General features: G+C 41.0%; 1 protein-coding gene across 1 annotated transcript in view; it reads left to right on the forward strand.

Annotated features, from left to right (window-relative positions):
• The window catches only part of LOC124777712, a 92981-nt gene extending 72994 nt beyond the window's left edge, over window positions 1-19987 (forward strand). Inside the window, exons 2-3 of the mRNA XM_047253209.1 lie at window positions 239-1096; window positions 19502-19987. Of these exons, the coding sequence (XP_047109165.1) occupies window positions 245-1096; window positions 19502-19900 (1251 nt within the window). The 5' untranslated portion in view covers window positions 239-244 and the 3' untranslated portion in view covers window positions 19901-19987. The remainder of the gene's footprint in view (window positions 1-238; window positions 1097-19501) is intronic.
• Window positions 19988-23696: the final 3709 nt, after the last annotated feature.

Here is a 23696-nt window from a genome sequence, read left to right on the forward strand (position 1 = left end):
ATTCTTATACTACTCCTGTTGTGAGGGACGTGCCAAGTTGACTGATGCATGTGTTTCATAATAACTAAGGCGATGTCAATTTTTTTCCATTTTTTAATTTTTGGGACACCTTAAATGCCTTATGAGTAGATTTCTCTGTACTGATTTTGAGTCTGCTATTGTAACTGATTTTGAGTCTGCTAACTTTCCAATAGGGGTCTACCATTTCTAATATCGTGTTTCTGCATGTGCATATCAGGAAGAGATGGCCCACACTGGTGAGCAGACCACACTGCCAGAGTGGATCGACGAAAAGTTCGTGGCTTCGTCGTTGAGAAAGGCTGAGAGTGACGATGATCTGCACGTGGAATCGATGGACATAGCCGGGGCGGACGCTAGCGGAGGCGGTTTCCACGGCGAGATACACCGTGTGGTGGCGAGGGTGCGCCACGGCAGCGGTCAGGCGAGGAAGCGGTCGATGATTGTGAAGAGTCTCAGTCGGTCAGGAGCTAGCATGGAGGCCGCGCACATAGGCGGCCTGTTTCTCAGGGAGACCCTCGTATACAAGGAGATGCTGCCCGCCGTAAGCTCTGCTCTGAAGGCCGTAGAAGGCAGCGACTGGCAGCCACTGGCTGCCAGCTGTTACCACAGCGGCTCTCTGCCCACAGAGTATCTCGTCCTGGAGGACTTGCAGGAATCGGGCTTCAAGGTGGCCGAGAACGGGAAACTCCTGGATCGGGAACAGTGTTCGCTGGTTGTGAAGTGTCTGGCGCGCCTGCACGCTGCCTCTCTTTTGTTCGCAGGCCACGAGTCCCTCGCTGGTCCCACGTTCAAAACCCATCCATTGCACCTAGAGGGAGCTAAGGATTTCTTCCGGACCTACACGCACAAGGCTTTCGCAGCAGTGGCGGAAAATCTGGGAAAGCATACCGGTTATGAGAAATACGCAACCAAATACAGAGAGCTGAGTGCTGACATTTTCGACAGGGTGGAACATGCGGTGTCTTCTGTGACACCGGTGCTGGTGGTTCTGCTTCACGGCGACGCGTGGAAGAACAACCTCATGTTCAGATACAGCGGTGACCACGTGACAGACGTCAGAATCATCGATTTCCAAGTGAGTTTACAAAAACTTAAAAATACTGGAATTTGCTGACTTTTCAATAGACTGAAATGGAAACGCGGTCACAAGCAAAAAACGCGTTAGGAGAACATTTTATTTTTTGTTCTACATTATTTTATTTCAGTAAAATGCATAAGTGTGAAAAAATCAACTTAACCCTTTGTTGTCTGAACCATCAAAAACCCGTAAACTTCCCAGTGTTCTCCTGAGTAACTACAGTAAACAGTAACAAAAATTACAGATATCTCTTTTCGGAATTTTAGTTTTATTTTCTTACTATTTTAGGAAGGTGGTACTTTTGAGTATCATCTGACCCTCCAGTGCAGTGGTCGTCAAACTCCTTGTTCAAGAGACAATACTGACGTTGTGGAGCGGCGCCTCGGCTGGCAAATCTACCAATCTTATTACACATTGATAACGTACTTAATTAGTATGTTATGAGCCTCCAACAGACTATCTCTCCTAAGAGTCGTCAGGCGCATATTCTCTGGTGTTTCGGCATATGTTTTCAATTTCGCTTTTGCAATGTGTATCTTGAAAGTCCAGACGACATCTTGTGTGAACGGAAAGCGTTATAAACAAAATTATTTTTAAAGCGGAATTTTGTGTTTACATTCGATAGAGCGATCTCACATTGGTCAAGAAGAGCGATATTCGTTTTATCGATATGTGTTGACGGGGACAGTAAAACACAAAGAATAATCAGTATTGTAGTAGCGAGTGAGGAGCGTTGGTGCACAACAGTAGCAGTCATCGCAGGCCAGGGCAATGATGTGACTGCTGGAGTACTGGTTATTCTTTGTGTTTTACTGTCCCTGTTAACACCTTTCGATAAAACGAATATCGTACGTGACTAATCTGGGATCGCTCTGTCGCATGGGAACCCAAAATTTCGCATTCTGTCGAAGCTCGGCATCGCATAAAAGTTGTTATGAGCAGTGTTTCTTTCTGGTTGACTGCAACTGCACAGTGCGAAAACGAAATTGCGAATATCTGCTGAAATACCAGAGAAAATGCGCCTGACGACTCCTAGAAGAGACACCCTGTATTATAACGGCGCGATAAGTTGCCAATGGTCTCAGGTGCGGACCCGTAATTTGTGACACTGTGATTGCCTGGCGATACGCTGTTGTGTTGTCTGAGTGAGCAAATAATGGTTAATAACAAATATTGTACTTACATTTAAAAACCGTATGCAATATGAGGCACGGTCACAAACGTTTACAAAATGTTTTGAATGTCACTTTTCGTCTACTCATTGCGTTGTATTACAACAGCCTTAATTTAACTTCTTATTCATTGCTCAAAATAATGTGCACATTAACGAATGTATGTTACTTCCGTGTCCAACTCTACAGTACGCCGTTGCTTCTGATTGGTACGACTGTGCGCGCCTGTCAGTTGTCAGTACTGGAAGACAAACAGTAAAATATTCCCCCTCTCACATTCACTAAAATAGTAACTATATAGTTACAAAATGGCGTTAAAGAAAAATATTTATATCTTCATTGCAGCGGAGAAATACTCCACAAAATATACTTTTTGAATTTGGTCCAGATTGAATTTTTCTTACAACATTCCTGTATTTACTGCAAAAGTGATAAAATTTCACCTTTTCTATCCTAATTTTACATTCTTTAGGACTAATTACTTCTTTTTTGCATCTATTGCTTTCTGTCAAAACTGTCTTGCAGCTCTTGGACTGATATTCTTTTCATTCATTTGTCCCATCAGTTCCTGAGCAACATTTCTCCTAAACTCTGTAAGTGGAATCTTTCTATACAACCCACAAAATAGGTCATGACGAGTTAGGAATGCTGTTTGGATCTTATTCCCAACCGATAAGCAGATTTAAGCCTGTCAATGTGGTTCACAAATTCCATATTAAAATACTAGACCTTTATTACAAAGGACGTTTAATATTGATTTTAATGGCATCCTTCTGCTTTCTGGAGATTAACATTACTTCTGTTCTATAATACTTGGAAGCCAGACACCCAATTTTATTGTCTCCAACAAAGTACCTCAATTCTAGAGGATGACATCTTATAATGAAAGTAACCTCTTTTCATTTCCTTAGAAGATGAAAGGTTTGATGGGGAACTTTTCCAATTTACCTTCATTGTGCCACAAAAGAGAGTTGTCTCTATTTCTGATTTTTGCCCTCCAGGTAGGAAAAAGTATGTCAAAAAGTTATCGAAGTCCTGCCCCTTGTGTTTATTCCAATACTTCTACGAAAAAATAATCCTGACGCACAGATTTCAAATTCACTGCCCAAAGCTGTATTTCTCCCTTGATAAAAATCAAAGGAAAGAATGTAGCTTATCAGGTCATCAGTACGCCACAGTTTGTAGCCACGTTGTACAGGCTTCATCGCTTTGTATTATTTCAACGAGTTTTTTTCTCTGAAGAAAATAATTGAGTTGTCTACGTCTCACCCACCTTCTGTCAGTTTTAGTCTCAGACATCGTTCTACTTTTGAAAGGATTTTCATGTAAGCAATCTCTTATGTCTTTTCTCATTTTTCTACAGTTTCACGTAAACTGATGTTGAACTCCACTAGTGCATATTCTGTCAAAAATCTTTCCAAACCGAAAGATTTTGAAACCTGCGGGATTGTTAGCATCATTTGCAAGCGTATCATTGTCTCTTTGACTAGCAAACGAGATGTAGAGGGCAGCGTAGTATTCTTAAACAACTGTTGGTCTAGGATGTGTGAAATATGTGTGTAAACAAAACAAACAAGGATCGACATTGATGGTAATTAGAAGTACCAACAGGCAATAAACTGTCAATTCATAATGATGGTACGATGGTACACATTATTATGGTAGGCCAACTAACTTTTATTGAATGCTGCACTACACGTCAGAGTCACGCAGATACAAGTCAACTTAGTCACCAAGGCTCTGTAAACAACGGTCGTAACGTTCTACCAATCGCTCAACTCCCCGACGAAAGAAATCCGCTCGTTTTCCAGTTTCTCAAGGGGCCATTCGGGAACCACTATGTGAACGTCCTCATCGTTTGAAAGTCACTTGCCTCCCTCCTCCCTCCGCCCCCACCTCCCTCTGGCCTCCACGACCTGCAGATGTTTTTGCAGCTTTCAGAAAGAGATGGAAATCGCATGTGGAAGATCTGGACTGCTCCGATCACACATGTCTGTAAGAGTTTGGCCAAATTATTTGAACCATTTCGCTACTGCTGCACGTGATACTGCATTTGATCTATATACTACCGGACTTTCACGGTTAATCTGTGTGTATTTTAGACGTTTTATCAAATTCATATTGTTCCGCGTACTTATGTATCTATCACGTTTCCAGTTTCCACGCCATTTCACTCTCACACCGTACTGCACCTGTTATCCGAACCGCAACAGAATTGTCTCTGCAGGAAAGCCTGAGCATATACTCTCTAGTGACAATGTGCCACTCTCGTTGCAGAATGGCCTTAACGTGGGGCGACATGTGTAACATTCTTTATGAAGTCGCTGTGTACATCATCAAATAAGATACCACCTTGTCTGAACTTACAGAGGTATTCAACCACTGTGATGGACCACCACTCGCTGCTTATTGTGTCATTGACACAGATGTTTCAGTCTCGATTCTGCTCTTTATTGCTGTTCTTTGTCGTAAGATTGACTCTAATTGTTCCACATAGCCTCATAAGACGGAGATAACCAATTTTATTTTGGGTCTAGGCTACTTCTTTCATGCAGTCAGTGTTATACGTAATTTTTATGTATCATACAGATTTTAAGATTAATTATACTGTGCCCGCGATAAAACGCAAATGCAACTATCATATCTTTCCTCCAAGCACTTTTAGTGTGTGATTGTAACATACATAAATTTCTTAAGGCTTTTGACAGTGCTGATTAGCTAGCTTGAAAATAATTTTTCACTTGGTTCAGCAAATCACATTTATTGACGCGTTTAGGGATTAACCCATCATCAGAGAATCTTGGCATTCTTTCTACACATTACAATATCATGTGTGTGGTAACTGCTTCAGAGTACAATTGTATTTAAATTGATTACGTTTCACAAAAATTAATCCTTAGTAATGTCGGTATTGCATATAGATTCCAAAAACCAAAAAAAAGGATAGTTCACCAGTTTGCCTTTATATGTTGGCATTAGTTTGGTAGTAAATCTTAAAATATTATACATAATAAATAGCAGTGAAAATCATGCTTAAATTCTTATTTTACCTATCTTTTCCAATAGTTGGCTAGAACATATAAGAGATTTTTCTAATCTTCATTGCGATTAAGTAAGCAGTGACACTAACTTGCAAGTATACCAAATGGCGTTAAAGTCGAAGGGCTTGTAACAAGCTGCGAAACAATCAACTCCTTTTTGATAATTGTTATGATATGAACATATTTTTATTTCTTCTAACGGTATGAGGTTGTATGTAATGTCACATGTCTGCGGTTTTCGCTTCTTTCTTGTCGCGGGCTGGAAAATCGGATCTTGCACAAATTTGTAATTACCACCACGTACTCATTGCAGCACAGTTTCAGCATATCAGAACAATTTGCGCTGGTATCATTCCATGCGTATTATATGATGTACAGAGCTCCTCTACAGTACATGTATTATTTTTTATTTTGACACTTTATGTTTCTGATAGCATGGAGCGGTGCTTGCTTTTTAACACGTCACCAACAGGGCAATGTCTCTAACGAGCGAAACCGGTAAAAAAATAACAATACGCATCTTGTGGCAGAGTTCTGTATATTTTATACAACGGCTACTGCGTTCCCAGGAGTCGATTTTTGCATTTACTATTAAAAGCTGTGAACCTTTCGTGAAGTTGTTATTTCTTTCTATTGTTCACAATAACGCAGGAAATGCAGTATAATAGCACGTTTATCGATTTCGTAAGTGGGGTATTTAATGTGCACAGTTTTCTTCTTCATTTTTGGCTTAGATACTAGAATCTCACTTCACTCAGCACGATGACCTTCCTGCCATAATTTGCACACTATCGACTTAGCGTAGTCAGGTTACGTATTTTGCCTGTATTGCATATAACATTTATTACTTTCCGTTTCTACTTCTAGATTATGTCATAACTCTCTTTTCATTCTTATCTTCAATTAATTTTATAACGTTACCAGCAAACCGTCGTGGTTGTTCATGAAGGAATTTTCCACCCCCAGTGATCTCCCACTAAGACAGCAGAGTGGCTCTGCTGGTCTCAGTACAAAGGCCACATTGTTCTCCTATGCTTTTTGGGGTGAAATTAATAACCTATAACTGTCATTTTACTTATGATTAATGACCTATAAGTGTCATTATAAGCGAGATGGCGACCTAATAGTGCACTTGTGTTCATGTTTGACTAGGAGTCCGAAATTGTCATAATAAAGATGATAATTTATGACCCAAAAATGACATCTCCCCTCCCCTAGCAGTGCAGTGTGTTCCTATTGGTCCTTCCTACACCACCACGCCCCCTCCTCACTTAATGTCTACAGCCGAGCAGTTCTAGGCGCTTCAGTCTGGAACCGCCCGACCGCTACGGTCGCAGGTTAGAATCCTGCCTCTGGCATGGATGTGTGTGATGTCCTTAGGTTAGTTAGGTTTAAGTAGTTCTAAGTCTAGGGGACTGATGACCTCAGACGTTAAGTCCGTTACTGCTTAGAGCAATTTGAACCATTTAGATATGAAGAATAACGATGTTGAATGTTAATAAAAAATTTTTTATTTAAAAAAATTTAAGAGTTTTCTCATAAAAGTTTGGAGGTATTACTTTTCAGCACATTCTTGTAAAAATGAGACACTCTGCACAGATATTTTACTTAAACGGAAAATTTTTGCAATACGAAAGCGTAACTACAAAAAGCAGCAAATATGACATGTCAGCATCGTAAACACCTAGCTCAACACGGAGCCTGCTTGGTTTGCTTACTATACTACTACGAATCTGAGGAGTAGTAAAATCTGTCGACAGGGTTCCACACATACGGAAATTCGATCTCAGATCACGGGCGAAATTTCTATCTTTGCGTCAAGGATAAAATAGCACATTAAAGTAACTAAAAATCAAAATACTTAAATATCTCTTACATAGCACAAAATACATGTGGCTCACTTATTGTCACTACTAATCTAACTTTAAGGTTAAGATACACTTCGAAACTACTGAGTTAAGCTATCATATAGTGAAAACTACTGACTCCTTGATAAAATAAGATATTGAGCAGTAGTTTTAAAGTCTGAATGTAAAACAATTTCATATCAATAAGAAACAAAAGATGACGAGATTTGAAGTAGCCACTTTCAACTACTTTTCAAAGTCAGCCGAACACGTATGACCCCCCCATGCCAGGACATTAACCTTGTCTTGCATTAGAAAAAATCTATATTTTTCCATGTATTGTGTTTAAAGTAATCTGTTGGGCTGTTTCTTTCTTTTTCCAATGGGGTAGACAGTATGGAAACAAATTTTATTGCAAGAATGGCTTCTTGTTTTATGCGTATTCATTTACACAACTAAAAGAACATTACTTTTTAAGTCAGAAAATTAGCTAAAGCCCATGTGTTTTTAATATTACTGTATCCCATTGCTAGGGCATTAACTTCGTCTTGCAGTAAAAATCGTTTGCCATCTTCTGCTGATAATGCTTATACTGTGACACAGTGGTAATTATACGACACTTCTATATGAAATAGAGAATGGGGAAAAAAGGGAAGGGATCGTTGGAAATTAGTGGCTTCCAGGGCATTTACCGCTTTTCATGAGCGTATGCCTTAAACGCTTTTTTTGTGTAAAAATAGAACGTGCCATATTATGCCGTCATCGGCTAGCTTCCTGCAGCTGTATTCAAGTTTCCTCAAGTAACTAAATTCTTCTTGTTTAAATTCAACTACAAACTTCAGTTTTGTCTTGGAACCAAAAAATTCTTTTTGCTAGGATACTGGTACGTTATTACTTAATTCGAGGTGACATGTTGGTAGAATTAAGATTATTTTCTGACTATATTTGAAATAAGGGAACTATACTTGTAGATAAACTCTGAACTTCTTCTGAAAAGTAACTGTTGGGTGTTTTCATTTTTAAACGTACTTATTTTTATAAAACGTGTATGAATGGGCTCAATTTTCCCTTTTTCCAATTGCTTCTGACGACTTTGTGCCGTCCTTGGTGCAATTGTAGTTTGAAATCAATTACAGATTCACCTCCGTCGTTGATGACATAGTTTACATAGGAAGATGCACTGAGGTGACAAAAGTCACAGGATAGCTCCTAACATCACAACGGACCTCGAATTGCTAAGCGTAATGCAGCAACTCGCCTCCATAGCCACCCATAATGGCGAAAATGTTCCCGATGCCGGATCTGATGCACGAACTCAACTCTAGATTTTGTCCCATAAATGATATATGGGATTCATGCCGGGCGATCTGGATGGCCAAACCATTCACTCGAGTTGTTCAGGATGCTCTTCATACCAGTCGCGAACAGTTGTGTTTTGTTGACATGGTGGATTGTCATCCGTAAAAATTCCATCGTTGTTTGGGGATATGAAGTCCATGAATGGCTGCAAATGGTCTCCAAATAAACAAACATAAGCATTTCCAGTCAATTATAGGTTCAATTAGAGCAGAGGACCTATTCCATGTAAACACAGCGCACACTATTATGAAGCCACCAACAGCTTGCATAGGCCCTTCGTGGCAACTTGAGTCCATGGCTTCCTGGGACCTGCACGACACTCGAACGTAACCCATTAACATCAAATATCGCCCCACTGTCCTAATGCGGTTATTTTACGCAGTGTTACTTGTCTGTCAAGACTGACAGCTCCACGGAAAAGCCGCTGGTCTGCATCGTGAAGTGTGGGGCGTCAGCTTCTGCGTTGTCTGTGGCGAGAGGTAATGCCTGAAATTTGGTATTCTCGACACACTCTTGACACCGTGAGTCTCGGAATATTGAATTTCCTAACGCTTTCCGTAATGCAATGTCTCCAGCAACCATTCTGCGTTTAACGTCTGTTAATTCCCATCGTGCGGCCATTGTCATGTTGGAAATCATTTCGCATCAATCACCTCAGTAAAAATGACAGCTGCACCAATTCACTACCCTTTTATACCTTGTGTATGCGATCCTACCGCCATCTCTATATAGCGTTTCTCTATCCCGAGGCTTTTGTTACCTCGGTGCATAAGCCAAGTGACTGCTCTCGTTTTAGAAGCCGGAAACTTTTTAATATCTACGTACATTATCTTCCTGGCGTTAATTCCAGCCGTTGTTGTCCATAGTAGCATTGTACATTTAAATTTAATCCACTTCCACAGGCCTAGAACTCGTGAGCAGCCTACTTTTCGGTGCACCGCTGTGTCAGTCAAGCCACAATGTTCATAGTAAGTGTTTCTCGTGAGCGTCAGGTAGTGTCACCATCATGCTATCGGAGAAAGATCGTTTAAGAACATGTAATCGGCCGAGCGCAGCGTTGAGCTTATAGTCGCATCCGAAAAGTTAGACCACATTGTCGTCCAGTTCAGATCTGTGTTTTATTTGACTGGCTGGTATGTGGGTTTCTTCCTTCTGTAGTTCTTCCATAACCTTTTTCATAGTGAACTTCTTTTTATTTGGGAGTTTTTCTAGAATGTCTGTTGTGATTTTAAGGATGTAAGTAATATATGTTGGTGCCCGTCGTTGAGTTTTACTTCTGATAATTCCCCCACGCGGCCTTCAATAAATACTACTGATTTTGTGGTTGTTTTTAGAATTTTATAACATTTTTAACTAAGGAGGGCTGTGCATTTTATCTCACAATCTATTAAGCCTAATCCACATTCATTTGACAACATGTTAGCTGGTCACTGGCTTCAAGGTATAGCATCCCTTTTCAGATGAACCATCGATATACTTATTAATTTGAGCAATTTTGCTCTATGGGTATTATTTGAGCTATGTACCACTTCTTCGAAAGAGCCAGTATATTGACGTATTGTATCCTCTGAGTAAGATTCAAGTTCTTACAGTGCTGTTCGCTAGTAAGGCGCCTCTTACTTCGTCCGCCATTGATTTCAAACTATCCTCAACTAATTAGTTCACGTTTTTCTTCAGTTTAACGGCAGACACATCCGTTTTGTCACATTCTGTGAAGGGATGTGGGGTGACGGTTGCTCCTGCTGCTTCCTTTCTTTTCGGGTCATCAGTCTGCTGACTGGTTTGATGCAGCCCGCCACGAATTTGTCTCCCGTTCTAACCTCTTCATCTCAGAGTAGCGCTTGCAACCTAGGTCCAGTATTATTTGCTGGATGTATTCCAGTCTCTGTCTTCCTCTACAATTTTTTCCTTCTACAGCTCCGTCTAATACTATGGAAGTCATTCCCTAAGTCTTAACAGATGTCCTATCATCCTGTCCCTTCTCCTTATCAATGTTTCCCACATATTCCTTTCCTCTCCGATTCTGCGCAGAACCTCCTCATTCCTTACCTTACCAGTCCATCTGATTTTCAAGATTCGTCTCTAGCACCAAACCTCAGATGCTTCGATTCTCTTTTGTTCCGGTTTTCCCACAGTCCATGTTTCAGTATCATACAATGCAGTACCCCAGACGTACATTCTCAGAAATTTCTTCCTCAAATTAAGGCAGATATTTGATATTAGTAGACTTCTCTTGGCCAGGAATGTCCTTTTTGCCATTACTATTCTGCTTTTGATGTCCTCCTTGCTCCGTCCGTCATTGATTTTTTTATTGCGTAGGCAGCAGAATTCCTTAAGGGGGGTAGGACGTCAAACGGGCCGACTTGGAGCAAGAGAGGCACCACAGGACATTTTAATTTCCACTGTCTATACTTTTACAAATAAATTCATAAAACTTTGAAAGCATGATCAGGAAGGATTCAGGATTCATACTCTTTGGAGTGGAAGCTCAAAAACGTAACAAAATACATTTCTTTATATGTGAAATTTCATCATTTTTTCACTTACTACTGGCTGCATTTGTTGCTATAGGTACACTTTTCTTCCTAAGTAAGAGAGATTCTTCGATGAATTTTGCACAGTATAGAAACTAAGTTACATGTGTATGAAACTCTACAGTTTATTTAATTTATGAAAAAATGAATGAAGCGTTACATTTTAAACTCCATGTTTAGAAAAAACTCAAATTTTATAGTTAATTATCTCAATTTTTACCACAGTTTTTAATAGATTTGGAAAATTCTAGAGTTTCACACACCTGTAAGTACTGCTTGTATGCTGTGCAAAATTCATCAAAGAATTTCTCTTACTTAGGAAGAAAAGTGTGCCTACAGAAACAAATGCAGCCACTAGTCAGTGAAAAAATGATGAAACTTCACATGTAAAAAAAAGGTATTTTGCTATGTTTTTGAACTTCCACTACTATGAGTGTGAGTTCTCAATCCTTCCTGGTCATGCTGACAAAGTTTTATGAATTTATTTGTAAAAGTATAGACAGTAGAAATTAAAATGTCCTGTGGTGCCTCTCCTGCTCCAAGTCGGCCCCTTTGACGTCCTAACCCCCTTAACTTCATCTACTTCGTGACCATCGATCCTGATATTACGTTTCTCGCTGTTCTCATTTCTACTACTTCTAATTACCTTCGTCTTTCTTCAATTTACTCTCATTCCATAATCTGTACTCATTAGACTGTTCATTCCATTCAGCAGATCATGCAATTCTTCTTCACTTTCACTCAGGACGGCAATGTCATCAGCGAATCGTATCATTGATATCTTTTCACCATGAATTTTAATTCCACTCCTGAACCTTTCTTTTATTTCCATCATTGCTTCCTCAATGTACAGGTTGAACAGTAGGGGCGAAAGACTACATACTTGTCCTACACCCTTTTTAATACGAGCACTTTGTCCTTGGTGTCCACTCTTATTATTCCCTCTTGACTCTTGTACATACTGTATATGACTCGTCTCTCCCTATAGCTTACCCCTATTTTTCTCAGAATTTCGAGCATCTTGCACCATTTTACATTGTCGAACGCTGTTTCCAGGTCGACAGATCCCCACTCATAGCGGCTTTCAGAGTGATCTTTCCACCTACCAGCTCTCTCACTGCATTTAACAGTGGAATTCCTGTTGCACTCTTAATGTTATTACCCTTGCTTTTGATGTCACCAAAGGTTGTTTTGACTTTGCTGTGTGCTGAGTCAGTCCTACCGAAAATCATTTCTTTCTCGTTTTTTTCACATTTTTCATGCAGTCATTTTGTCTTAGCTTCCCTGCACTTCCTATTTATTTCATTCCACAGCGACTTGTATTTCTGTATTCCTGAGTGTCCCGGAACATTTTTGTACTTCCTCCTTTCATCGATCAATTGAGTACGGTTTCTTCGCCGTTAACTTCTTTGTACATATGTTTTGTTTCCCAACTTCTGTTATCGCCCTTTTTAGGGATGTCCGTTCCTCTTCAACTGTACTGCCTACTGAGGTATTCGTTATTGCTGTATCTATAGCCTTAGAGAACTTCAACAGTATCTCATCTTTCCTTAGTACTTCTGTATCCCACTTCTTTGCATATTGATTCTGCCTGACGTATGTCCTAAACTTCAGCCTACTCTTTATTACTACTATATTGTGATCTGAGTCTATGTCTGCTCCTGGGTACGCCTTACAATCCGTATCTGATTTCGGAATATCTCTCTCCGTATCTGATTTCAGAATATCTGTCTGACCATGACGTAATCTAACTGAAATCTTCCCGTATCACTTGGCCTTATCCAAGTATACCTCCTCGTCTTGATTCCTGAACAGAGTATTCGCTATTACTAGCTGAAGTTTATTACAGAACTCAGTCTTTCTCCTCTCTTATTCCTTGTCCCAGTCCCATATTCTCCTGAAATCTTTCCTTCTACTCCTTTCCCTACAACTGCATTCCACTCCCCTATGACTATTAGATTTTCATCTCTTTTTACATATTTTATTATCCTTTCAATAGCCTCATACAGTTTCTCTATCTCTTCTTCTTCAGCTTGCGACGTCGGCATATATGCCTGAACTAGCGTTGTTGGTGTTAGTCTGCTGTCGATTCTGAACTGTTCTTAGTAACACACTCTCTGCCCTACCTTCTTATTCACAACAAATCCTACTCCCGTTATATAATTTCGTTATAAGAATCTCTTATTTCTAATATCTTCCCGAAGTGTTGATGTTGCGTGATTACAATTGTTATCGCCGCAATAAGTCTTAGCAACGAACCTTTATGCACCAAAACTTATTGTAGAGTTTTGCTTGGTGCTTGCGCTGATCACTGGTTCCAAGGAAATTATAAATAATATCATGAATAACGAGCATGGTGTCCTGACTGAGTGCTGAATTGAGAACTCTCCCCTGAAGTGGCCATTTATTTCTATTTTGGACACCACTGGATTTCGGTCTGGTATATGGGTGAGTCAAATGAAAAGCTTAAATATTTTTTAATAATATTATTTACTCTGCAGAAGTGGTACAAAGCTGTATCACTTTTCTACATAATCTCCCTCACGCTCAATGCAAGTCCTCCAGCGCTTACAAAGCGCACAAATTCCTTTAGAAAAAAATTTTTGGTAGTCCGCACAACCACTCATGCACCGTGTGGCGTACCTCTTCATCAGAATGGAACTTCTTTCCTCCCATTGCGTCTTTGAGTGGTCCAGACATATGGAAATCACTTGGGGCAAGGTCTGGTGAGTATGATGGATGAGGAAGACACTCAAAATGGAGGTCTGTGATTGTTGCAACTGTTGTACGGGCAATGTGGGGCCTTGCATTGTCATGTTGCAAAAGGACACCTGCTGACAGCAATCCACGTCGTTTTGATTTAATTGCAGGCCGCAGATGATTTTTTAGGAGATCTGTGCATGATGCACTCACTGGTGACAGTGGTCCCTCTAGGCATGCAGTGGTCCAAAATGACGCCTTTTGCGTCCCAAAAGAGTCAGCATAACCTTCCCTGCTGATGGTTCTGTTCGAAACTTCTTTGGTTTTGGTGATGAGGAATGGCGGCATTCCTTTCTCGCTCTCTTCGTTTCCGGTTTGTGGAAGTGAACCCAGGTTTCGTCCCCAGTAACGATTCTTGCAAGTAAGCCATCACCTTGTCGTTCAAAGCGCCGAAGAAGTTCTTCACAAGCATCAACATGTCGTTCTCTCATTTCAGGAGTCAGCTGCCGTGGCACCCATCTTGCAGACACTTTGTGAAACTGGAGCACATCATGCACAATGTGGTGTGTTGAACTATGACTAATCTGTAAACATGCTGCAGTGTCATTCAGTGTCACTCGGCGGTTTTCCTTCACTATGGCTTCAACTGCTGCAATGTTCTGTGGAGTCACAACTCGTTGTGCCTGACCTGGACGAGGAACATCTTCCACTGAAGTCATACCATTTGCGAACTTCCTACTCCATTCGTAGACTATCTGCTGTGACAAACGTGCATCACCGTACTGAACCTTCTTTCGTCGATGAATATCAATAGGTTTCACACCTTCACTACGCAAAAACAGAATAACAGAACGCTGTTCTTCCCTAGTGCAAGTCGCAAGTAGGGCGGCCATCTTTATACTGATACTGCGACGGTATGTGTGTATCTGCACGCTGTTTGTAGCACGCTTACCAACTTACAGGATAACGCCGCGAAATTTTGATTTGTTATTACAAATTTAAGTTTTTCATTTGACTCACCCTCATAGTAAAAAATCAACTGTGGCCTGTGGGAAGTTATAGTGTTACAACACGTTCCTTACATATTGACGATCGACTTTGTCAAAGGCACTTCCTAGGTCTGTGTTCAACAGTCCTATTATTCCGTTTTGGTGTAACCGTTTGAAGAGGGCAGTGTCTCTCAGAGAGGAAAGTCCATCAACGATCTACCTGTTGGGAACACTAAAGGTTGGGCCAGTCCCAACTATGTCTTGAAGAGTCTCTTTTAGACTTGCTGCTATTACGCGCGCCATTATTTTTTAGCGGGTGCACAATTTAGTTATTGGCCTATAATCAGTTATTCTAATTGGTTTCAAAGTTTTGGGTACGAGGAATATAATTACTGATTGATTTGTTGAGTACATTTGACCCAGTCTTTATGTCTCTTTTATGAGCTCCGTGAATTCCGCTTTGATAACGACCAAAACACTTTGTAAAATTCAGACGGTTGCCTTCAACGCCCGGACTCATATTTCGTCATAAGTGCTGTATAACGTCTTCAATTCCTTCTTCCAATATCCCTTATCTTCGTGAGTTATTATTTTGTATTCGATTTCTTTTTCCTGTAGTTCTAGAATCCACTTTCTTAAATTATTCAATTCGTGAGGTCGGTCTTCTTCGTTAGCCACTTTTCCTTCGATTTCTCGAACAGTCATGTAATAGAATTCGATGTTTTTCCTTCTAGTTTCATTGATTCTATACGCTACGTTTGTGAACAATTTACGAATTCCAGGTTTCATCAGTTTATCCCGTAATTCAAGAACGTTACGAAAGAACCGCTTTCACCGAACCCATGTTCGATAACGTTCGCAGAATTCTGTTTTACCCCACTCAGTGTTCAGTAGGTTGCAGTTTAATTTCCAGCATCCCTTCCCCGTTACTCTGGGCCGGGGTAAACCTTTTATTGTAACGGCAGCTTCGTGGTGGTCCAAAAAGCTGGCGGGGATTACTTCCTGTTGTGGTATAAAATCTGTCCTGTCAGGCTGACAGTGGGATCGCGTGATGGGTAGTCGATCCCTAACGTCTATCAGTTTCAGTTCACCAATCACGTTGTGTAAGGGGCTACATTTAGGGTTTTATCCTGTGATGTCTGCCGATCTAGCAACACAATTAAAATCTCCCACCATCAACAGAACAGGCTCTGTTAACGGTATACTACGCCTTCCACATCCCTGGCAACGGGTTCTACATAACGCTGGTGACTACTTTGAAGGACGGTAACAGATGCAAACATGTAACTCTTTTGTATCAGTTGTGAATAAATAGTTGCCACTATTTAAGTTCCAACCCTCGTATTACGTGTGCCTTCTACAAGGACATGGAACGGGATGTCGGACGTAACAAACATTCCTACAGATCTGATCCTGTTGTAGCAATGAATGCTGTATCTAGCAGACCATTTTTCCAATTGGTTGCTTTTTACCTGTCCATAATCAAGAAGTACCTGTATCAAGTCATTGTTGTCTAGCGCTGAAGGCAAATTTAGCACCCTGACGTTTTTCAGTTCGGTGTTAGCGTTACCTCTATCAACGGTACCGACAGAATCATCACGACAACGGAATTCATATGTGCTCTGGGCTCTCAGTAACAGCATGTACAACATAACAGAACTATGAAATTTTTCAAAAAATAATATTTCTCATTATCCATTTGACTGAACTCAGCGTTACAACCAGAAATAGCGAAATCTTCATGCAGTCAGTCTTGAATATCTAAAGCCGTATGTCTCGTATTCTTGTCAAAGGTAAACTTCAAAGTATTTTCCCTGGTCGAATCGATGGACATTATTTACAGGTACGAAGTGGGACTTAACGCTTCACGAACAGTAAAAAAAGGCAATGCACAAGAAGTATTAGTACTTACCAATTCGGTGGTTCCACAAGGAAAGGAATATACACCTACCGTTAACACTTGTTTACTTAGCCAATCAGCTACAACATGGAGCCCCGCACAGTACATTCACACAGGTGGTTATTCAGGGTTTTGGCAGGTAGCCACTTTAATGTGACTGGACAGTGTATGCCTTAGGCACTAGCCGAGCAGGTCATCGGCATGGCTGGACTATGCATCGGCACCTGCCACGTGTCGGTCTCCACCGTGATTTGCCAACGCCTGTCTGCCGCATTCGAGCCGGATTACATCAGGTCATATCCATTCTGTCACCGTTTCCACAAGGCCTCTTGGCAGGGATCCTGTTGCCTCACCACTGTCCAGATGTGAACTGAGATCACCCCAGCTTCATGCTGCTTTGGTGTGACGCCAGCAGACACAGCACACACAGGCCACAGCTGTCTGCTGATATCAAGGATACCCACCCACCACTGGGCCGTGTGTCTGAGAAACGCTTACAGTGACGCATCCACGCCGGCATGCATAGGTCAACGGTTTAACGCCCGCGAACTGCCGTTTTCTTAGTGCAGGCACGTCACACTACGTTTGTTTATGATTAGCAGTAAAGAATTTTGACAATATCTAGCTGTCTAAGTTTCCTACGCCTCCGCCCATCGCCAGCAGAGAACCACTTGCCCACTCCATCCATTCCAACATCTTTTACAATTAATTCAACACAGCTGTCCCCTCTGGCGACACCCTGTGCAGCCCTCACTTCTGTAATATGAGAACAAGACACATGTAAATATGAACACGACAAAAAGTGACTTTGCTGACTAAGCAGGAAGAGAGATATTAAGGCAGCCAAAAGTATCAAATTATTGATGCTGTTGCTGGCAGGGCTAGCAGCTTTCTGTGCATATGTCATTAAGAGACTTCGAATTATAAAATGTGTGCCAAGCATGTGCTATATACCACTACTACTAATGAACTTCGTATTTTGCCTATCAGTTACTTGTTGTAATTAAAGAAACAGAGATTATTCTGCTTCCAAATTACAGAATTTGAAGCGTTTGCATGGAAAGGCTGTCCTCATTATGCATGGGAGAAAAAGCACCTGATCTTCAGAGCAAGCGCATCATCACGAAATTTAGAACAGCACCCTTGATTTTGAAGTATTGCAAGGTGTATTTGCTAGCAAGAATCTCAGAATTATTACCAGCAGAAGATGGCAGACAATTTTTACTACAAAACAAAGTTAATACCCTTCCATGGGCCATAATGTAAAAAAAGAACAATGATATACTTTTATTTGCGTAAATATGTATAAGCGAAGTACAATAAACTATTTTCGTAATAAAGTTTACTTTCCTATTCGTTAACCCATTGGAAAAAGCTGAGCTTACAAATTACTTTATGCACCTAGTCTGCGCATGTTTGCTATCTGGTCGGCTTCTTGTTCCCGAGCGCCAGGTGTTATGTCGACTATCGCCTGTGTTTATTCCGGCTGCGTTATTATCTGGGCTTTACATTCTGCCATTCTTCAGTTCTTCAGTGCCTTCTGGTTTGTCTGTTTCTCTATATCTATTCCCCCTCCTCCCCCCTGACAACACGTCTTTATTGGCTATTAATGCTCCATTTTTATATTTTAAGTTTCTTGCTTTATTGTGGCTGTTATGTGATCTGTATGCTACTGCCAGACATGTCTATTCCTCAGTTTTGTTTCTGTCCCAGCGGCGAGGTTACCTAATTATACACATGTCTTGATAATTACCTTCATTTTAATTCCACAATTTCAAACTTTGAATTTTAGACCCTATCAGTTCCCTTGGATTTCAATATAGGATCTCTTACTATATGGGGTGTTTGACTCCATTGTTCTGCCGATTTTGCCACCTGACTACCGTTCATTCGACGGATGTTTTGTTTTGATTTGACTGAGACAGACTTTTTAACTTAGTGTACAGACAATATTCTTTATCATACTTTTCCCTATTTTTTTTTCTACTCAGTTGTATATCTCGCGATTCAGCTGTCACCTACGAACTCGGCCGCTTTAATAAAGGATCACTTAACAGCTGTTGCGGTCCTTCGTTTATCGAGGTTTTAAGCAGAGTATAAAAAAGAATCCAGACGTCTTGTACTGCAAGATAAATGTATTACCGTAGCGTGAAATGTAATTTTATTACCGTAGTGTGGGAGTTATTATAATATTTTTCTGACTTTTAAATATTGTTGAAAGTAGGTAGTTATAAGCATCACAAGCTGCGACATTGTGACGAATAAAACAGTGACCTGTATATACAATAAGTTTCCTTTAATTTACGTCTATTACAAAAAGTTATAAGCATAGCAGTCATTGTTACTTACTTGTAGGAATGTGTACTGTCGAGTAAACAATGTCTATTCTCTCTGGCGCTAGGCCAGCTCAAGTTTGAGACACTCCAGCACCCGTCCTATAGTCCTGATCTCTACCTAGGTGGTTATCAGAACCTTAAAAAAGGCCTTGAAAGATCTATGTTTCCTGTCGGACGAGGAAGTGCAGTAGGCAGTTACGGGCTTCTTCACGCAGCAGGACATGGTGTATTACCAAACGGATATCATCAACCTGGTACTTTGGTGGGGTGATTGCCTCAATACTGACGGTGATTTTGTCTGATTAGCACGCAGATTCTAGACTGTACGTCCTCCGAACGGAAATTTTTTTGATCGCCCCTTAAATTCGTTGATGCTAGGCATCTGCTGCTTATGGGTACCTGGCTATGGCGGGCACATCTATTCACGGTACAGTCAGTGTCGCGTGAGACAGTAGAGTTATCGTTTTCTTTTTCAGCAATAAGAGTAAGTTTGATACAAAATCAACACTACGCGGTCTTTACAGAATTGCTTCTGGGGGACACCAGCTTTCGACCTTCAACACTTCCTGTACAGCAGCGGCGGCGAGGAAGTTCATCGGCACCACTTCGACCAGCTGCTGTCTGAATACCATGCGACGCTGCAGACCTCGCTGCGCGCCTTGGGTTTCCACGAGCAGGCGGACGCCTTCCCGCTGCGGCAGCTGCTGAGGGACATGGACGATCTGGCAATCCACGGGGTGGGCATGTCCGTGGTGGCGGCCTCCATCATCCTCGCACCGGAGTTCATCCCAGAAGACGCCGAGGAAGCAGTTAGCGATGCCTCCACCAGTGACGCGTACTTCCAGCGCTGCACCAGCAACTCCAAATTCATGTCCCACATGGAATTCCTGGCTCCAGTCCTGGAAAGAAAGGGCGCATTGTGATCAGAAAACTATGTATACTACATCTTCAATGTACAGACTGTGTGCTTTGAAAACTGTTTCTTCATTAAATAATTGTGGTTTTGTTACCTTAAAGCATGCTTCATCACTGAATCATGTTCTGGGTTTTAATGCGCGCATAGTCAATATTTTCACGGAGAAATACGACGGAATAGTCATTAAGACTAGTATCACCTCGAAAAAAATCATGCTGCGACCATGAAACTTGATGATGATTTCAGTCCAGTGGTTACCAGCATGGGGATGAATACCCATGAGGAGTAAACTGAAAGTTTCTGAGGGGTAAAACGACTATCTCCGTCAAAGATCATTATCATTACTATTATCATAGTTTTTTAAGATTAATATTGATTATATAACTTAGCTGCCATACCGAAGGGCTAGGAAGGGAATACCTTGCAGAGAGCACAGCATGACACATACTAACGTACACCAATAGAAACGACCACAGGGTGGGAAACATTCTGAAGAAACAACTTCGAATGTCTTTCCGCACAAACAGCACAGTACAGAAAAGTCTAAACACTGTCAGCACGAATCCCCCTTCTGCAGATCACCTCATACAAGGAAACCACCTCCCAAACAACAATGAGACTGGTCTTAAGATCCTCAAAGAAAGCTATACTTTCTATAGAAAACTAACGATAGAGGGGAACAACCAAATACAAAAAGCAATGATACAACGAAAGAAAATCTTGAAGGAAAATACAACACAGTCTAACAAAGCACTGTAACAATGAATGCAAAGGCACTTCCCCAAATAAAACATAATAACATCTGTTTCTCAGCCTTCTGTCCCCTGTTTCCACTTCTCCCTCTCTTTCTCTCCTTCTCTCTCTCTCTCTCTCTCTTTCTCTGTCTCTCTCTCACACATATACATAAGCTTTCCCCAGTAGACCGGCATCTAACGACAACTGATGACAGCAACACTATAAACAACACAAAACCTACAGCTTACAATCTGGACAGCATTCCTATGAAACTGGGTGTTCGTACGGTACATAGTTTACATTCTACACTGGCTCGCCGGCCGGTGTGGTCGTGCGGTTAAAGGCGCTTCAGTCTGGAACCGCGTGACCGCTACGGTCGCAGGTTCGAATCCTGCCTCGGGCATGGATGTGTGTGATGTCCTTAGGTTAGTTAGGTTTAAGTAGTTCTAAGTTCTAGGGGACTGATGACCACAGATGTTAAGTCCCATAGTGCTCAGAGCCATTTGAACCATTTTTTTACACTGGCTCGAATAAGGAAAGTTTAATTACAGCAAACCTGTTCATAAACTTTACCAACGATAAAGTATTTAAATAATAAACCGATTTCTTTATCATTACTCTGCAGGTGACAAGCTGTCAAAATTATAAAAAGAAGACAGAAAAGCCGAGCATTAGAAATCCATTTCCACTGGAAATGCAGTTTCTGGATGAGCAGTCGAAACGAAACAGACAAGATGCCTACAACAGATAAATGACCATGAACTTCGTACTATATTTTACAGAAATGAATTTTACAGACAGAAAACGACACATAGGTGTCAAAATACGTTTGGGTAAGAAATATATTGTGTTTTGCATAAGGTGAAGTTAGAAAAATACCAGTTCCTTTTTGCGAATGACAGGATGGCAGGATGTATTGAAAGTTACGCTTGTGAAACGTATGTTCAACATCTTCTTCATACAGTCCACCCACTACACATATACTTTGTTTTGTATTCCGCACCTATGCAATAAAAGTGAGACATATATGGAACAAATGGGAAATATCTCTCGAAAATTTCTCCTCCACGCTGTATGTACTTTCTGCAGTGGACCATAAATTGCTTCATTTGGCACTCTGAAACAGATAAACGAACTAATTTACACTATAAAATTACATCAACTGCGTAGTGGCTACTATAGCTCGTTACAAATTACTGTTATTATTATTATTATTGGCAGTGGTTAGACACAAAGCATTGGCAGCTTGAGGTCTAATTTAAGCCAGTTGGTAAGTAAGGAGTCCAGCAATCAAGTGATTTACAAACCGTGTAGTCCAACATTTAAACTTTATGTTTCATAGGAGAACAGGGTGCGGGTGAAGCAGTTGTCGCTGGGGGAGAGGGGGCGAACTGTGAAGCTTTCTTTTCTGTGAAACAATTGTAGGTAATGCACGCGATGCACAGGGATTACTGCATCGTTTATTCTTGCACCCAAACTATGGATCTAGAATACATAGAAAAAACATTGCAGCAGATATTTAAATAAGTGGAAGTAGAATTTTGTCTATGATAAGAATGAAATAAAAATGTGCTTTGAGCATATCATATTATGAAGACTGACTGAGAACAAAGGAGCAAATAGAAGAAAGGTTGTTAGAAATAGGTCTTACCAATCGTTTCATTCTAAAGTTTAGTTTGGCAGTAACGGTGGTGATGGTGGGGGCTCAGGTGAGGTGGGGGGGAGTATTAGCTAATTGCACTCAGGATTATCGGTCTGATATAGGTTGGGAACCACTGTTCATAGTCCCTCTCAACATACAGGGAGTAAGGCGTGTTGTTTTTTCTCTACCATTAACAGTCTTCCCAAAAACACATCACAAACTTGTAACCTGATGTTTTCTGCACGCTTTTAACAACTGCTCCACTAAGTGTATTACACCTGTCAGTATAGGCTTATCGTTTTGCGTCCGCTTTGCACATTTCAACGCCTGACCTGCTACGCAGGAGAAAATAAACGTTAATGAATAACTTCTCTTCCCACATGTACTTGGATGTACTAACCAATCTAAAAACATACTACTACTAACAGTTATTAGTTTGCAAATGAAGTAAATACTGATGTCATGTTATTCAGTATACTGTCCTCAGCCACGAACATCAACATTTATACCTGTTATACCCTGTATTTACTCTTCATCGTGTTTCATTTTTCCCAACTGTAAGTAACTAGGTGGGGACCGTGATTGTAGAAGTCAGCTTTCTGGCTGCTCAGGAAACTTTCTGTCTCGATTACCACGTCGTAGTCGTTCTGTAAATACCAGTCCACAACAGTGTCTTCATTCCAGGTTTTCCATAGTACACTCCCGTGAAAGTGTCCTCCTCGCCACGGCAGTCCCAAGAAACACTCTCCATCACATTATCCGTTAGTGGTATGACCTTCACCTTTTTCTGTGGTGGTGTATCCACATATGTCCAATGCTTGCTTTGTTCCTCTGTCTCGGGCTCATAGTGGAACAAGCAGCACCTATCCATGTTGGTTAGGAAGTTATTGGGATTGGTCTCACACAGCTGCAGTGTTGCTGCTGCTGTCTCAGTTTGGTGGGCTTTCTGAATCGGCGTTGAGCAGTCACGGAATCCAGCGGGCGGTGACGTCATGCAAGATGTTGATAACTGTTACAAATGACTGATTTTCACTTTTCCCACGATCGAGTCTATTGCGACACATCCAAATATCTTCACTTGCGATTCCTAGTTATTCACAGAGAGACGGTCTACCACTTCGTTCTTTGTCATTCAGACTTGTTTGACGACACTGAAACTGTCTGTGCTACCTCTGCGCTGCGTTATATGATTGTGCATTACTGCTGTGCACTTCCACGAACTCACCGTGGATTGTTGAAAAACTGTTCTTCCACAAATGCACAACACTAATTACCACACAATACTATATCAGTGGACAGCTCCATTTTGCTGCTCTAACGGCGTGGTACTGTACCGTGGCGCGAGGATTTAAGATATACAAGCACCACAGACATGCACCAGCAAACAAACAAAATTAAATACGTGAGCTTATTTTTTCAAGGCTAT

The sequence above is a fragment of the Schistocerca piceifrons genome, chromosome 2 (assembly GCF_021461385.2).
Source record: "Schistocerca piceifrons isolate TAMUIC-IGC-003096 chromosome 2, iqSchPice1.1, whole genome shotgun sequence".
Taxonomy (NCBI): Eukaryota; Metazoa; Arthropoda; class Insecta; order Orthoptera; family Acrididae; genus Schistocerca; species Schistocerca piceifrons.